Raw genomic sequence first — 18,484 nt, forward strand, 5'->3', positions numbered from 1 at the left:
ATTCGAGGAACCTCCTAGATTGCTTCCTCTCTGCCATGTTGTATTTCCAGCAGACATCCGGCAAGTTGAAGTCGCCCACGAGTACAAGGGCCGGCGACCGGGCGGCTTCTGACAGCCGCTTGTAAAACTCCTCGTCCGCCTGCTCATCCTGGTTGGGTGGTCTATGACAGACTCCCACTGTAATGTCTGCCCTGCCGACCTTCCCCCTGATCTTCACCCATAAACATTCAACCTTGTCATCCTCACCATCTTCCTCAATTTCAACACAGTCCAAGCACTCCCTAACATACAGCGCTACCCCACCGCCTCTCCTGCTTCGCCTGTCCCTCTTAAAGAGCTTATAGCCATCCATAGCTGCACTCCAGTCATGAGAGTCATCCCACCACGTTTCTGTGATGGCAACCACATCATAACCTTCCTGCTGTACAGTGGCTTCTAGCTCTTCCTGTTTGTTGCCCATACTGAGTGCATTGGTGTAAACACACTTCAGCTGGGCTAGCGGCCTTGCCCCCGACACAGGCCTGTCGCCCCTAGGTTCATTTGCAGTTGCCCTGGTCTCATCCCCCTCCCCCATCAAACCTAGTTTAAAGACCTCTTAACCAGCCCTGCCAACTTCTGGGCCATAACCCTTTTCCCCTTGTGACTCAGCTGTTCCCCATCCGGCATAAGCAGGCCTGGTGCCATGAAAGCCACCCCGTGGTCAACAAACCCAAAATCCCACCTACGGCACCAGTCTCTTAGCCACATATTAATCTGTTGTACTTTCATAGTCTTTTCCCTATTTTCACCAAACACCGAAGGAATTGAAGAGAATATAACCTGTGCACCTACCCCCTTTACCAAACGCCCCAGGGCCCTGAAGTCCCTTTTGATAGCCCTGGCACTTCTCTCTTCAATCTCATCCCTACCCACCTGGAATACTAATAGTGGGTAGTAGTCAGAGGGCCTCACCAGTTCAGGAAGCCTCCTGGCAACATCCCTTACCTGAGCCCCAGGGAGGCAGCAGACTTCCCTGTGAGTCGAATCTGGCCTGCATATGGGGCCCTCCGTTCCCCTTAGCAGGGAGTCGCCTATAACAATTACTTTTCTTTTCTCCTTTTTGGAGCTGGTTGCAACCCTGGGTTGCTTCTGTTTATGTAGCCCCGTAGGTCTTTCACCTAGATTCGTGTCTTCCTGACACTCAGGAAGACGCTCAGGCTCCAGCACCTCATACCTATCTTTCAGGGGGACATGGGGAGGGGAGGAAGGTCGGGATGGGATTCGCCTGCCACCCCGAGCAGGGACCTGTCTCCATTCCCCCCAATCCCCTAGGTCTCCTCCTGCTCCTTGTGGAGGAGGAAGAGGATCCTCCACTACCCGGGGAGCATTAGGCCCGTCTGTTTTCCCCAGGACAGGCAGGGAACAGCACTGCCCGCCATCCTCTTCCTGGGATGCTCTTGTACTCCTTAACCTTTCCACCTCCTCCTTGAGTTGGGCCACCAAGGAGATCAGGTCGTCAACCTGTTCACATCTCACACAGGTGAGGTCTCCGTTACCCTCGAGTGCCAGGGTCAGGCTCTGGCACTCCCTGCAGCCTGCCACCTGCACCTCCGCATGCTTCCGCGGCAGGTCCGTTTGGGTTGCCATGTCTTTTCTGGCGCCTGCAGAGGACTTAGGGCCCCGCCGAGTGGAAACCATACCTGCCTGCCCGCCTACTCTGCTCGCCCGCCCTGCCTGCGCGAACTGCCGCGCAAACTGCCACGCCCCTGTCTGCGCGCTCCTGTTCGCTCGCGCTCCGGGTCACATTCTTCACATGTCTAGAAGAACTGTGACCCTAGTTTCTCTTTGTGTCTCCATCGGATTTCAGCAATCTCATTTAAATATAAAACCTGTATAGTTAACAGGTAAGTTCAGTTGACGTTTAGCTACATTTTCCTGATGGAAATGCAGGCAGAACATTCAGATGAACTCACTAGCACTGATTTATTCACTGGCCATAACCACTGATCACTTCAAACTTGTAAAATCTTCTTGTACGCAGTACAGTTATTTAAATAATAATCTGATGAGCTAATTGTTAATGCTATTCAGCTTTTCTTATGCAAAGGTCACCATCAAGTAATTTTTATTTTTCCTCTGTTAGTTTCTTTGCTATTACATTCTTCAAGTGATACATGGTTAAAACCCCTTCTTCCAAATATCTTCAATGTATTTTTGTTCCCTCAGGCATGACTATATTGCAGGAACTTTGACTTATCTACTTTATTCTTAATTCCAAAAGAAAGACATTGAAAACATTTATGTCAATCCTCACTTCTCTAGGCCTTTGAACCAAATTAATACACTACGTTTCTGTAAAACTGTGCAACAGATCTGGCTTGTAGGAGCTTGGTTACCTTAAAATCCTCCGTGGGAGACAAATCAAGGGAAAATCTTACACTCCTAAATAATACAGGAAAATGTTTCAAATTTTAAGTTAAATTTCCCATAAAGTTGAAGTACAAATGTTGGGTGGCAAGTTACATTTAATAAACATGAGAAACAATAGAACTTGAGGTTGGACATGCTGAGACCATGTAATTGAAGTTATTCCTTCAAATGCTGAAAGCCACTCTCTGTCATTCCACTGCATAGTCCAGGAAACAAATACAACAGAAGGCCATTTAGGGATTACAGAAGTCCACGCACGCAAGAAGGTAGCAATAAGAGCAAAGCCACACAAGCACATGTAAAAAGAACTTGAAGAGAAAAGAAGCACAGTGAGGTCTACCACTGCTTGAAAGAGTAAAATCATAACCATTACTTCTTCTGACTTAATTGCAAACAAAAAAATAAAAATCATTAACCAAGTCTGTAACAGAGCTGTCCCTCAAAAACTGCTGCAGTTGCAGCAATTGTTTCTACTATACTTATCAGTAGGCATAAAAAGTTTCGTCATGTTTATCTCCTTATCCCAACAGGTGAAAAAAGGTAGCCTAGTCTTCTCAGCCACTTTCTGATATCGGGGAGCAGCTTGAGCTCAAAAACCCCAACAGAACTTCTAGGCTGAGTGAACCACACAACAGCCTGGCATCTCATTAGGACAGCTTTTGTTGCCTCTGACTGGAAAACTACATAGCAATGGAAACCCTTTACAGCCACCAAAATAACTTCAAACTTTGTTATAGATTTTTAGGGAAACTGTGTTTTGAGCTAACACATTCTTAAGACAGTAGATTTGGACTAGATACAAGGAAGAAATTTTTTATGACGAGGGTCGTGAAACGCTGGCACAGGTTGCCCAGAGAGCTGGTAGATGCCCCATCCCTGGGAACATTCAAGGTCAGGTTGGATGGGGCTCTGAGCAACCTGATCTAGTTGAAGATGTGCCTGCTTATTGCAGGGGGATTGGACTAGATGACCTTTAAAGGTCCCTTCCAACCTAAACCATTCCATGATTCTGTGATCTTCTCTTTGTCCATATTCAACAATAAATCTAGACTTTCAGAGCTTATTTGGAAAAAACAGCCCAAACAAAACAACAACCCTAAAGGAGCTCATCTTACCAGATGCTGAAGTTCTTTCAGGTCCCTACAGACCATGTAGAAGACACCAAGTAGAATGTTGATATATGCAGCATAGAAATCCGCAGAATATTCTGGGGGATGATTCTGAGACAAGATCTTCTGCAGGTGTCCTGTTTAAACAAAAATAAGTTTTGCTTATTTAAAGCTCATTTAATAAACTGACCACATTTTACAAGTTAAGTGGAAAACCAAATTATAATCATCACTAAAATACCCTGAATCCACCAAAAGTTACAATGATTAAATGAACCAGCAAATATAATGGCACCAAAATGTTACTTTGAGATGTTTTGGCAAGTAGAAAAAGACAAGTGTTTTAGAGTTTGTGTGAATACAGACTTTCACATTCCAGTAGCTATCACATATTCTGGATTCTGTAAAAGGCATACTGATAAACATGGAAAAAACATTTAGATGTTGTTTCACAAAGTATTATTCAGTCCTCAAAAAGCAGGTTAAAGAATAAGTTTACCTATGCTGTAATCGGGAAAATACAAGGTGAATGGCTCAAAGCATCCAGTATTTGGACGGAACAGTTCCCATACTATTTCACTGAGCAGGACAACTGTCACATTTCTGTCAGTCTACACAGAGGAAAAAAAAACAAAAACAAAAACAAAAGAGAGTGACAGCTAAGTAGAGAAAGAAAAGAAACAACATTGCATGTTACAATATCAATGAGAAAAACTATTATTGTGACTTTTCTGTTCCACAAAAATCATCAAATTTACAGTTTAATACAAATTACTAACATGGTAATAAAGCTTCAACTGGCCTAATCAAGAAGCTCATATATTTGCAGATTTTCATAATTACATGAGATTTCTCTGCATCCCTTGCCATTTCACTGACAAGTAAGCTTTGTGGGGTGATCGAGCTCTGGCACTAGACAATACCAAGTAGATTCCACCCCTTACAAAATTAAGAGAGCATTTTACTTTGGTAATTAAACCCAGGCTTTCAGAGCAAACAGGAAGAGTTAAAAAGCAAAAGAAAGCTCAGTGCTTTCTGAAACTAAGTTATCTAGTACTTTATTTTAAAGGTAAGCTGCTCTTCAAAAACAAACAGAAAAACATTCCAAAACAAAACCATAGTATTAACTGTGTACTCTACCAACTGTTTTACTAGTTACCAAAAATGGCTGTACATAGTAACATATTACTTTTAACCAAGTTTTTATTGACAATATACTTGCCTTGAGTTTGATGTTTGGTCAATAGATAACAAAACATTTCATATTAAAAAAAATTCCTTATTTTGATCATCTTTCAACGTATCAGCTTTTTAATATGAAGCTATCTGTGAAGACGATGCTTCATTCTTCCTTTTTGCAAGGTTTTTGCAACCATACTAAAAATTCTTCATAACAAAAGAGGCTTTTGTCTCTTCAAGAAAGACATTTCAAAACTATTGAGGCACCTCAAGAAAATAAAAGGAAGTAACGTGATTGAATTGACAATGCTTAATGTGAGCTGTGAATTACTTGAAAGAAAAGTTTAAATGCTATTCCCCTTCCCTGAAATTCAGGCAGAATCCTTTAGTTACTCTTCCCACTTCTTGCCAAAGTGGCACACGCCCATATTCTTTACTGTTTCTTCTTTCTCTATTTTTATGGAACTCTTTTTTCCTCTTAATGAGAGAGCATCTTTCTGTAGATTTCTTTCAATTGTGTTCCTTTCCCAGATTTCCTAGTATTTTAGCTGAGAAAAGTACTAAGGTATCTTCGGTTCAGTTCCTGACAGACCTTCCAATATGAAAAACTTAAGTACTTCCCACCATAATCCTCACAGAAATCAAGCATCCTATGACTCATTCTTTGCAAACGATTCCCCAGTCCCATGAAATCTTTCACCACTAATGAAGTTCCTCGTCTCCTACAACATTCCTCTGCAACTTCAGATGCACAACAGTTTTACAAAGCCTCAGTCCAGAATCCAGAATTTCAGCAACTGGAATCTCAGCATTCAAGAAAGCCGACAAACTTATTTGAAGGTTATTTTTGAATTTGAGGGCATTTCTCCAGCATATTTAACTCTCAGCCTATGTTTTTTTTGGTCCCACAAGAGCAATCATAGGCCTATGCTTCCCTCCTTTCTCTCTCTCAGACAGGTTGTTTCTGGTTCGGGGGCAGCAAAATCCAGAACATGGGCAGAACAGACAAAAAGAGCCAGAAAATGCACCAGCCGCCAGGATTAAGAACACAGTCTTCATTCGGTAAATAGAGAAATCAAGATGTCACCAGAAGATTAAGAGTACCACACTAAAGTCTTGAGATAGTAAGTATAATTTCAGCTATTTAGATGTTCAGACATTTCAAAGTACCACCATCTTCTGGTTTTGTCTCCAGTTTCTTTTCAGAGAATTCCTTATTCCAAGGCACAAGCTTTGATACTTCAGAAGTGAGAGCGGGAAAGATATAGTGGTTTACTCCAATCAGAAACATACTGTGGCACAATTCCAGTACAAGTGTAAAAACTCTCTGCCATCATAAAGCACATTCGCAGCTGCTGAGCTGTGCAGCTCCAGCCACAAAGAGCTGGTAGCCTACCAACCATCCTCAAGCCAGCCACCACGCAGTGTTCTGAAGTTTCACATGGGAGAAACATGAGGAAAACAAATGTTTCCTAAGATGCAAATACACACTTCAGATGCTGAATTCCCTCATTGTGGTTGGGCTCTCTGAATCTGCACCTGACTCAGAAGCAGACTTTGGATTCCCACACAAACATCTGACAAATGCTAAAAGAGGTTTTATTTCTTTATTTGTACCAAGCTAAAAGGAGCTAGATTATAGTTCGCCTGAGATTTTTTTTCCTGCAATTATTACAAAAGTTTAAACGAAGAGTAGAAAAATTTCACATTCTTCTTAAAAAAAAAAATATTCTAGAAAAGATAGCTATGTATCTAACACCAGCCTCAAAAGAATATACAACAGACCAGATATTGTAAAACAAGATACTATGAAACATAATTTAAAAAAAAATAAAAAAAAAAAAAAAAAAAAGCGTACGAAAAGCCTGCCAATGTTTAAATTCAGGTTTAGTTTCTAGTTTTGACCACTGCCAGTTGATTATTTTGGGGGGGGGGGGGGGGGGCAGTTATTTTGCAACTTTTCTCATCTAAAGAACCACTTATCTTGACCTGTGAGCCTACATGGACAGATACCATATGTTCAGTTACTTTCAATATGCAGGAAACATACATTAATTTTTTTCCAGACACTTACCAACTCTTGAAGCCTAAGAAATGCTGGCAGGATGTTTGCTTCCATTTCCCTCAGCTGCTCTGCTCTATCCAGTACCTTTGAACAAAACAGTGATCTTATATAGACAATGTCAACTTCCATTCTCATGTGGACTTAAAATTAATTCTTAGCTGCTGGAAACTCATTTCACCAACGGCTCGTAGACAGCAGAAATCACGTAAGTATAAGGACCCCTTAAACAAGCAACATCGGAGAGATTATTGCTCCAGATGTGCCCCCAGGAAGCCCAAGCAGCTCTGCCATCTAAAAAAAAGATACAATTCACAGGCAAGCGACATTCTCATGTCTTATGGCACTAAGAATTAAAACATAAGTAGACCAGTCAAGAATATCACTGACAAAGCCATGATATCATTAACAACCATTGAAACCTCAATGTTTGTCCAAAATTCTTCTTATATGTATTCTTATATTTAAAAATCATGTGTAGTACTGTAGCACTATATCAACATGCTTACTGCAGCACTTCCATTATGAAATTATTTTTCAGAAACAAATAAGAGCTGATATTTTCAAAAAGGTAGCTATCATCTGGAATTCACGCAACTGAATTTTGAGAGAAATTTTTCTTACAGTAGTTTGCAGCCTAGAAATTTAGAGGATTTATTTCATTGTACGCAAACCTGGCATAGCACCAACAAATATGTAGCATATGTACAGCTTAAACAGGCAACACTTTTTCTAAACAACTAACATATTATGGAGCCTAAAGAAAAAAAATAGGTGCACGAAAACATGCATGGCTATCCTTTGGCAAAAAAAAATTTGTATTCCCAGTACCAGTAAACTTAAAATCTTGACAGGAATGAAAAAAGATAATAGAAACACATTCCTTCTGTGTTTTATTTACTACTCGCAATATAAATCTAAATTCTGAAGTTCATTACTACTTTTGAATTACTACTGTTGAATAAGATACTATAGGTCTCTAGAAAATTACATTTTTCTATCCTTTTACATTTCCTCCCCACACCAAATTAAGGCATCTATCATTTCTGCTGCCCACAGTAAGAAAAAGAATTTCATGTGGATAACCAAGAAACATTTTATGAAAACAGTATTTCAAAATCATACCGTACAGGAAAAAAAACTGAAAGAACAGCATCTCTGCAGTAATAGCTCACAGTTCTTGGGTATTTATTTAAAACTACAATATAACATGTGATTTTATACTGACACCTGCATTTGGTTCATATAATAAACAACTTCAGGCATGAGGACTGCTTTACGTTACTGACCAAATAGATACTACACATTTTTACTGATAAAATACTGCTTATTGGACCCAGTGACATGCAGGTACCAAACACCAAGCGTTAACGTCTTGACCTAAGTAGATCTTATTTTTTAGTTAAGTGCAAAACAAACTAGAGTCTCTACTTACAGCAGAAAACATATACTGTGACCCTAGCTTGTGGACAATGTCAAGTGGTTCACAGAAACAGCCTACCCACAGGCCTATAAATCCATGCCTTATTCTGGAGTTTTAATATAGATGTCACCCTTCAGCATTTTTTTTTAAAGCTACATTTTAGAACTGTCTGCTGACTTACATTAAAAACAGCATCTTGTTACTTCTGTGAAGTGCTAAATATTGTAAACGTATGAATGACTACAAGTAATATCTGTTTCAGTTTTTCAGGTAGTTAGAATAAATAAATTAATTTTTCACAAGTAATCACAAGCATTCAGCCCCCACGCTTGGGTTAAGAGAAACATTTAGAATCCTTTGCTTTAAAATAAACATTTATCTTAATTTGCTCTGAGTTAATTGGGATGAAATATTACATTATTTACTGCCGAAATGAAATAGAATAAATTAGTATTGCCAGTTTATGTTACCAGCATGCTGGTCTTCCACCAGTCTCAATTTAAACCACCCTACAATAAATCCAGACGACACAGGTTAAGATACATGAATTAATTTCCCTCATTCCTATCTGTTCCCATGCAGAATGGAACTAAAATACTAATTTAATACTTAATTATTCTGATTCAGCAACTATTTACGTGATACAATTGAACCTTTCTAGGTATTTAATGGTTTGCTTTCTATAACCATTGTTCAAGAACTTTCTAATTTTCTGAGTGATACTAATTTTCATACAACCCATGAAGCATTCTTTATTGATGTAGAACATTTTTTAAATTCAAATATTAATCTGAAAGTAAAATTCTACTATATAAAGTATTTTGTGAAAATCCCTAAAGGTTATTTTGTTCTTATGGAATTGTTGAAGGATGCCAATAGCACTTTTGTGACAGTAAATTAAAATGAATTATCTATGTATAACTTCTTATCTATTGTAAGAACTGGTGCATTTTTTCTTCATTCAATTTTTAAGAATTATGTCAAATTTATTAACTTCATGAACTGTAGGAAACTATGAGATAGTACTGTTTCCACTAAATATAATGTTATTTAACTCAATAGTTAAGGATTTTAAAATGGAAATTAGTTACGCTATACATTTTTTGTGTATAAAAAGTTCTAAAACCAGGAAAAATAAAGAACCTCATCCAAAGCCAGTAAACCACCTGAAAGAATTTAACCAGTATCAACAGATTCTGAATTAGGTCCACGTGGAAATTCTGTGAAAACTGCTCTATAATGCACACATTTCACATACAAATTATTGATAACAATTACACCCTCTTAAGTGAAATGAAACCAGAACACTAAAATTAAATTACTTACAATGTATAATGTTTGATCTTGAAGCTTTTGACTTGCAACAGCTTGTTTAAATAGACGTACAAAGTCATTGAAAGTATCACAAGACACATGAGAAGTCTGTTGTGTCTCAGAAGAATGGCTTTGCAACTGGATGAGAATTTCGTCTAAAAGAAGTCGTGAAGTAAAGTATTCCACACAGTTGACAAACACATGAGGAAGCTGAAGAAGATTAAAAAAAAAATACAACTTTATTTGGTTTTTTCAGTGTAAACACTCCAGAACCAGTTTTCTCTTCTAGATGAGACAATGAAAGAAACCACACCTTGTCCACCGATATAGAGCAAAAACCAAAAAACTTTGCCAAAAAAGAATGATTACTTATGTACCTAGTCAAAATATTATGTATCACAAAGCGAAGACAGATCTGTTGAATCCTCATATAAAACAGTGTATCTTCTAATTATGTTTAAAAACTGAAACACACAGTGTGTCTTCTAACTATGTTTAGAAATTGTGAGCAATACATAACAGGAAAACTATATAACATTTAGTTCAAAGAAAAGTTAGGCAATCATAACACATTAGAGTATTGCAAAATAGTCCATTACAAATTACAGTGTCTAGATAACAAACTTCTCAAACTTATACTACAAAGAAAGTAATCTAGGAGCATGCTCCCCAAAATTACTCTGAATGTTCTGGGCATTCACTACATACAAATGATAAAGTGTAATCTTCTATATCAGACATGTAATCAGCCTGCTTGTGCAGAACATTTTCAGAAAAACAGATCTCTTCAGAGCAAAGAGCATGTGAAAAAAGCAGAGTAGAGATACATTTTATGGCAATCCATAAAATGTACTTATAAGTACCAATTTAGTAATATGGAAAAGCTAGGGTCATTTGTCTATAAATAGAAGACACTTTAGACTACAAAATAGTACCAGTATTCAAACCTACATAAGGCAAAAAAGATAATTTCCTAGCAACTCTATTTTAAGAAATAGATTATTTGCATAGCTCCATACTCCCCAATAAGGCATATGCTCTTTTTTTACACTGAACATTAAAACCCCCGGAAAACACTAGTCATTCGGATACATATGCATTACTTGCAAAATTAAACTTCTGATACAGAAATGCGTGTGTGCATAACAAAAAAAAAAAAATCTAAGTACTTCATTCCAGTTTTTCTACTTAAAATACAATATATGGCATATGATTCAGCAGATGTGGGAAAGCGTGGGTATATGCTGGCAATCCACTCAAACAGCGTGTAATAAAAAGCTTTCTTATGATTTTGAACACTATTAAAAGAAAGGGGCTCCATCTCCAGAAGCACCTATTCAAAGTGCTGCACCTCCACAGGAGAAGGAAAGCTGGGTGCCTCAGATGTGATTCACGACACCACATAATGTAGGAGACAGCTATACTTGGCAATAGGAAGCTCTGTAGAACTGAGCTGCTGCTTAAATCCTATTCCTTTCCAGGGTCTGGCCACATCTTTGGATATGTTGCAAGTGGTTAGCACAGTATTAGGAGCACTGCTTGAAAGGCTAATGCATGAAAGAGGATTGTGCACGCTCCCTTCCACCTTTCTCCCTCTGCAGAATTTTTAATGAAAGGGACCAAATTACAGTGTTTTGCATAAAAATAATTCCTGCAGATATGTGGTAAGTGTGCTCTGGACAAGCCTAAAGTATCAGGGCTATGAGAACAAAGTGGGAAGTTATGGTTTAGGTATGAAGTAGGCACCTGTCATTGGATTTAAATCTCTGAAGTATGTGACTGACAAAAACACAGGCACCAAGAGGTTCAGATGGAAATTTCTGTGATGACACCCTTCAACTCAGGAGGGCTTTAAAACCTATTTTGAGAAAAATTAGAACAAGGAGTAAAACTAGCATGAATATATACAATTGTTAACAGAAAAAGAAGGGTCACAAACATGGCAAGAACCTAGTATTTAAAAGTCTTCTGCCAGCACTGACCAGAGAGGGACAAAATGGACTTAAAGAATGATGTAGAGAGGTATGGCCTTAAGATAACTATTTTTGTAAAAAACATGCATTCAGCCACAATGACCCACTACTTCTGTGTAATTCAGATTTTCACATGTTGTTTAAAGAGTAGGTTTCTCTGCCTGCAGTCCTTGCAACTGAAATAAATCCATTCCTGACAAAGTTCCTACTTCAAGTTAGTAACATACAGCAACCCCAGTATTAATCATCACGGATGTAAGTCATCTCCCAGTAGACAGTATTAAAGTAGGTTTTTTTCCTTAACAGTTGAGGGGAAGAGAGTTTGTAGCCCCAGCTTCCTAGGAATGTAAGGCTCCAAATTCAAAACTGTTCCATGAATTCTCACTAGTTTCCACTTCACGTATTCCAACAACATCTGTCTTATCAGTCCTCCTTGACCTGCTTCTTACTTACTTCTACATTGTTTTCTAAGAGCAGGAATCCAAAGGAAGTTTATGCTAGATGGTGAAGCTGAAAAAGAACATACAGTCCTAACATTTGTGAAAGTGATGCTCATACAGGAGGAAACAGCAATAGTACTGGCATGGGAGAATAAGATCCATCCCACCAGCAAAAGACCTGGCAATGTCAAGCTTAGTAAACACAAACACACCTGGAAAATTATAGTATTATATTATATTATATTATATTAGTAACTGTGAATGGCATCCTGTTTCTTGGGGTTTTTAACTTATGATGCGTATCAAGCTGTGTTTGGAGGATCTAGAATAAATTAAAGCGCACAAAATTAATATTTTCAAACAGGTTCTGAAAATATAATACTAAAAAGGACTATCAATACACTTTTTCCCATTTAGAGCTGATTCATTGAGCAAAAGAATAATCGTTTATTGTTCAGGAATTAAATCAATTGTTCCTATGCAACATGAGCAACCTGGTCTAGTGGAACACCTCCCTGCCCGTGGCAGGGGGGTTGGAGCTAGTTGATATTTAAGGTTCCTTCCATCCCAAACCATTTTATGGTTCTATACATTGCTCCAACATTTTAGAACTCCTGCATTGTTTCTTTTTCAAAGTGAAAGACAGATTTTCCTGCTTCTACAAGAGGGATGATTGGAACTAACGAAATTTGCTGCAATGAATTCACCTCAAGTCCGCAAGAACAACTATCAGTATCAGAAAGAATGGCAGTTGTTTGGTATTCAGCCAGTGATTTTCACCATTTCATACTCACTTTTCTTTCAGCAACCAAGTATAGCTTGTATGTTTGCTTTGAAAACTTTTAACTACTTTATTACATTTAAGCTCTTAGGCTGACATTTAAACAGATCATACACATCCAACTGAATATAACTGAAATGAGTTTGTTAAGACAAAACAAAATTCCACTACTGCAAACTCTTTTCAGTGTTCTTCATATACTCTTTCACTCTCTTCATATACAAGTAAAATTAGTTCAAAGGAGAATTACAAGAAGATTCAAAAAAAGTATAGTATAAGTGACTCTCTGACTGAACTGGAATCATCATAAGAGTACTTACTTGTCACTGGAGCTATTTCAGGCTAAGTCTCTTTTAGGGAGCTGAACAAAATCTGCCTCCTTTTTTTCTTTTTAAACTTTCTTAAAAAAGTTATCATGATTTATACTATATCTCAGTACGAACTACTTCATTTTATCCTAAGTGCACTAGTGAGAAGAGCGATGCCTTCATCACACAGTAAGTGCAGGAGAAGAATTAAGAAGGCAGACATGGAAACAAACCATTTTGAGAAAGTAGAAACTAGTTTGAGGGACCATCTGTGACAAATAAATTCTCAATTCAATATCCATTGTGAATATTCTTACCTGTAAGGTGTTTAGAAGAGTTTGCATCACATAGGTCTTTCCACTAGATGTATGTCCATAGATAAAGATGGATGGAAAACTAAACTGCTGACGCTAGGGGGAAAAAAAAGTTGTTGCTGTTTAAATAATTCTTCTTTTTCATTCAACGGATAAAAGATTTATCAATAAAGTTTCCCTCCAAAAGAAAAGTTATCTTTTGAATTGAGGCATTAAATATAAAATATGCCAATTATTATGGAATCAATGTGATCAAGTTTTTTTCACCTTCACTGAAATGCTGGGAGGGTAAGTCCCAAGAATCAAATACCACATAAAGGTACCAGTAAAATCGCCATAACATGAGGATACATTTTTCATAGGAAAAGCAAACCAAACCAACCAAAAAAAAAAAAAATCCAAAACAAACAACGAAAACACACACCAAGAGACAAGAGCAGGGGGCTCTTAATTCAAATTAGTTAACTGAAACAAAATCTTGGCAAGCACAAATTGCAAGCTTCACATTGTCCTAACTTCTGCAAACACTATAAAATGCTTTTCTTTCCATTAGCATCAAATAGAAAAGAATTAAATGGTTTGGTGGAGAAGACGGTAAAGAAGCTCGCTCCTCTCTCACAAGGCAATGTCTGATATAATATCTCTATTTATTTAATGACATTGATACTGTATATTTCATGGATTTTTTTTTTTAAGATGCAAGGAAAATAATTAACTTGTTCTTTTTCTTTCATTCTGAACAGGTATTTATTTTTGTGTTTTTCTCACGTCTAAGAATTTTGTACACTGACTTAAAAAATGAATACAAAAATAAATTTGATAAACACTTTTTATGAGATATTCAATTAATCCAAGATGAAGGCACTCTTGTGCAAGATATGCGGAAACTCAAATTCTTGTTAAATATGCAGGTTAGAGTATCAATTTTTTTTTTAAGACTTGTTTATTACTATGCTTGTAATAAATACATAAATGCTGTAATTTGATGTAATTATTATTATCTATAATTAAAGGCAGAACCAGAAACAGACACTAATTTCCATTTTGTCAACTGAATGTAAATGGATATATCAACCGCTTGTAAGTTTGCAGATAAATATCTCCATTACTTTTTACCACAGCTTTGCCAAGAAGTAACGGAATCAATTACCAAGCCAGTGATTTCCAAATCTTATGGCCAGCAACAGAACTACTAAGAATCAGACCAATTTCATGTACTTAGAATTCAGGCACACAGATATTAGATTAACAGGTCAAAACCAAACAGAATTTCTACACTGTCACTGAAAAAAAAATACCCTAGAACTTTAGACCAGGGAAGAAGACAGACTTTCCTCCTGGTACTACCTGGCAAAGATGGAACAGAGTCATGGAGAAATCAGGCTTCAGAGACAGCAAGGCACAAATAGCTGTAAGTCTGTTTGGGTCCTTCCAGCTGCAAGACAGCTTTCAGCCTTCAAACTTACTAGAATCTATCTGCCAAACACTAATGTCAAAGATGGGTAACAAAAAAAAAACCCACCCCAAACAACAGAGACAACCAAAGTATCTTCACAACGACATCACAAAAATGCCCTTAAATTTCCACTTTCTCCTCTGAGACAGCAGAATATCTTCATTCTATTCACACATACAACACAAAAAGCACTACCTCTCCAAATATTGACAGCAACATGGACACTTGGGATTCTCGACAAGGCACCAAACTTTCCAGGTGAAGCAGTGCAGCTGCTGGGTATGCTGGATGTTCAAGATTAGGCATTTTGACGTTCCTGCAGTTAGTCACCTAAACATGCATATCCCGTAGAGACAAGAAATAAACTGATCTGGAAAACAAAACGTTTTAATTATTATTTGCTGCCATATACATAAAGGAGAAAAATGAACAGGAATTGACATAAAATATAAACATTCTAGCTCAGGATAATGGTATAATTATGATAGACTTAGTAAAGTTCAATTTTGATGAAGTCTCCTATGTAAGGCATACAGGCAATTTCACACCAGACAGAATCCAAAAAAATAAAATAAAAAGGGAAAGGCATACAGGGTATGAGTAAATCAATATAACAAAAAATTGTCACAGTTTAGTTAACTGGAGAAGTACATATTTACTTCTGGTTTTATAAACATTTAAAAGTAGCAAGGGAATAAAAGGAGGGAAGTAGATTAGTCACAGATCATCACCTCCCTGGACAGACAATAAACTAGAATTTACAAGTAACAGAGAAGAGGTAGGGCATAAGGAAAGATGAGGATGTCAAAATAACAGCTCTTCACATGTTAAGAGGAATGGTCACCCCAGCTTAAAAGCAGCAGAAGCACATGAAGAAAACCCAGCTGATGGTAAAAGACTGGAAATACTCCTTAAAAACAGTAGGAGCCTAAACCAGTTAGGTAAAGCTATAACTAATTAATTAAAGTCGGCCTTTTAGACAAGGGCTAGTCAAGGAAAACTGTGGGTCTTGACTGTCCAAAACACTGGGAAGGCTGGATTTTAGTGATAGAACATGGAAAAACACCTCAGTCAAAGATACTACATTGTCTGCAGCTTCTAAAACTGCTGGAGAGATGGTACATTTGTCTGTAGTGATAAGGACAACATGCAGAGAGAGAACTGAAGTAACCTCAAGAGCCAGATTCTGACTTTGTCAAATGCAACATAACAACACCCAAAAAGAAAGTTTGGAAATCTAGGTAGCACAATAAAGATATCTCATCAGCAGATAGGAATACCTGTAAGTTATCAAGACAAAAATAATAAACAAAGCACTTCAAACACATTTAAATATAAGTATTTACAGCCAAATATGTTATGCAGGGCATAAGTAGAACGCCACATGAGGAAAGATTAGGTTAGTAGATGGAGACAATAAATAGTTGGAAAATGGAAAACTGTCCTGAAGAAAAAATGTAATATAGGGTTGCACTGACAGGGGAGTTATTGGGCTACAAGGAGGTTCATAAATACAAATGTATTTATGGAAAACAGAGCTTATTTTGGGATCAAAGTATTTCCATAAATACATTTGAGGAAAGATTTTTGCTTTTATTTTTATACTTCGCCTTCAGTGCTTTCTGAAGTAAAAAATGTGATTGCAGAATCATCAATAGAAAAACAAATTGAATCAATGAAGAAAAAAAGGATAACCCCAATAACGGAAGTAATGCCAGTATAATGAAATTCAGCACTTCAAATTACACATATTTGTGAGAAATCATATCACACCTAACAAAAACTACAGTTAGATATCAAGAAACTGTAAGTCTGAAGCAACTTGAAAAATAAACAAGTCCATCATATAGTAAGTATGAGAAATCAAAATAATGTATCTATCAAAAAAACAAACACATAATCATATGTGTCAGGCAAATTATTTCCCATACAGACAAGCACACAAATAGCTTTGGCCCATTTATCAGATCAGCTTTCAACAGGTCTGCCCACCTGTCCACTGCATCTATTCAGATATCTATTCAAAATTGAATGAAGATACAAAAAATTGAATAGCTTGATCAAGCTTGCTCTCTAAAAATGACCTAGGAATAAACACCGAGGATGAAAAGAAAAAAATTTAGACAGTAGCCTCCAAAACAGAAGACATATAAGGAGGGAATGAGTTTTAGAAAAGGCTGAAAAGTTTGCATGGATTTAAGAAAAAGGAGAGCTCTTCGGCTCCACTGACTACATGATAACTGGGCTTTACTAAGTGTCCTAAACGTATCTAATGCCATAAGCTATCATAGAATGGTTTGGGTTGGAAGGGATCCTAAAGATCATCTAGTTCCAACCGCCCTGCCACAGGCAGGGACACCAGTACTTCAGTTTCTCCACCCTGCTGCCCAACTGCACTCCAGAAAAGCATGAATCGCCTGTTGATCACATCATATCTGCCAGCCCTATTTGCTTTTCAAACATCCTAGCACATGCCAACTTATACTAAATATATTTAAGCCACTGGATGAAAACCTACATCTCTGTTGACTAGATGTAGGTCTCTTACTCTTCAATAGGATCCCATCTTAGAGTTCACAAGAAACAGGATGTTTAGAGAACATGTTCACAAAACAATTAATTTAGATTAAATGGCAATGCTGACACAAGGACTAGCATCAGCCAAAGCTTGAATTCAGGACGTTCCTGGCCGGTGAAGGTGGTACAGAGGTTGTACATGTGACTCCAGCCAGATCAGGAGGGACAAAAAGCACTCACTTTCCGGTTGAGTCCAGGTAAGGATACCAAAAGCACAACAGGTTAGGTTTCACGGATGGATTTGATGATTTAAGAGGACTTCTCTCAGTTCATTGGTCCTAAAATACCTGCACTCGGCATGCCTTTCTAACCTTTATCACAGAAGTTCACAGAACTGACGGGACTGACACCGTTTCCCTTCCCCTCAGGCCCTACACGGACACCGCCGGCACAGGCGTGCCATGGCTGCGGGGGGAATAACGACCCCCGCGCTTCCCGCAGCCCGGCCTAAAGGCTCCGTCAGCCCCGCGTCTGTGGAGCTGAGGGCGGGCCCAGGCCCAGGGGGCAGCGCTGACCCCGGCAGGCGGGGCGGGAGGCTCGGGCCCCTCACCCCCGCGCGCGGCCCCGCACCGATGCCCGATCGTAACGCAGCAGGAGCAGGCCTGCCCCTTCACCTCACTCCCCTCCTCCCCCAAACACCAGAAACCGGCTGCCCTCCTTGCCGGGCCGTTCCGGGCCGGCCCCGCCAGCCCACCCCACCTCGCCCCGCTCCGCCCGGCGGCTCACTTCGGCTTCCCACACCACCTCCGTCCGCGCGCCGCCTCCCGCGGCCGCCTCCTGCACATGCGCACACCTTCACCCAGCCCCGCCTGCCGCGGGCAGTGCGCAGGTGCGGAGCCCGCACGCATGCGCAGTAGCGTCGTGAAGCCTGCCGCCACTAGTGCGGGTCTGGCGGCGCGGGAAAGGGCGGGAAGGGCGGTACGGCTGTGAGGGGAGGTCGCTGCCCGTTCCGCGGCGGGCGGACGGTGGAGGAGTCCCAGGGATGAGGTAGTGTCTTATCGCACAAGGAGAGCCATGTATAGCATACACGTGTATAGCATGGCCAGCAGGTAAGGGAGGTGATTCTGCCCCTCTGCTCCACTCTCGTGAGACCTCACCTGGAGTACTGCATCCAGCTCTGGGGCCCCCAACATAAAGAC

The 18,484-nt window shown here is 39.0% G+C and overlaps 1 protein-coding gene across 2 annotated transcripts in view; it reads right to left on the reverse strand.

Moving 5' to 3' along the window:
• Positions 1-18,152, reverse strand: part of ORC5 (origin recognition complex subunit 5) — an 84,931-nt gene extending 66,779 nt beyond the window's left edge. Inside the window, exons 1-7 of one of the 2 annotated variants that reach the window (XM_068401314.1) lie at positions 18,072-18,152; positions 14,964-15,138; positions 13,316-13,408; positions 9,509-9,706; positions 6,772-6,846; positions 4,018-4,129; positions 3,525-3,655 (exon numbers count right to left, since the gene is read on the reverse strand). In XM_068401314.1, coding sequence (XP_068257415.1) covers positions 3,525-3,655; positions 4,018-4,129; positions 6,772-6,846; positions 9,509-9,706; positions 13,316-13,408; positions 14,964-15,074 — 720 coding nt within the window. In that variant the 5' untranslated portion in view covers positions 15,075-15,138; positions 18,072-18,152. Of the gene's footprint in view, positions 1-3,524; positions 3,656-4,017; positions 4,130-6,771; positions 6,847-9,508; positions 9,707-13,315; positions 13,409-14,963; positions 15,139-18,044 lie in introns of both variants that reach the window. The other variant, XM_068401315.1, reaches the window with a different exon arrangement.
• Between the last annotated feature and the right edge of the window lie 332 nt (positions 18,153-18,484).

Source organism: Nyctibius grandis, chromosome 5 (genome assembly GCF_013368605.1).
Source record: "Nyctibius grandis isolate bNycGra1 chromosome 5, bNycGra1.pri, whole genome shotgun sequence".
Classification (NCBI taxonomy): domain Eukaryota; kingdom Metazoa; phylum Chordata; class Aves; order Nyctibiiformes; family Nyctibiidae; genus Nyctibius; species Nyctibius grandis.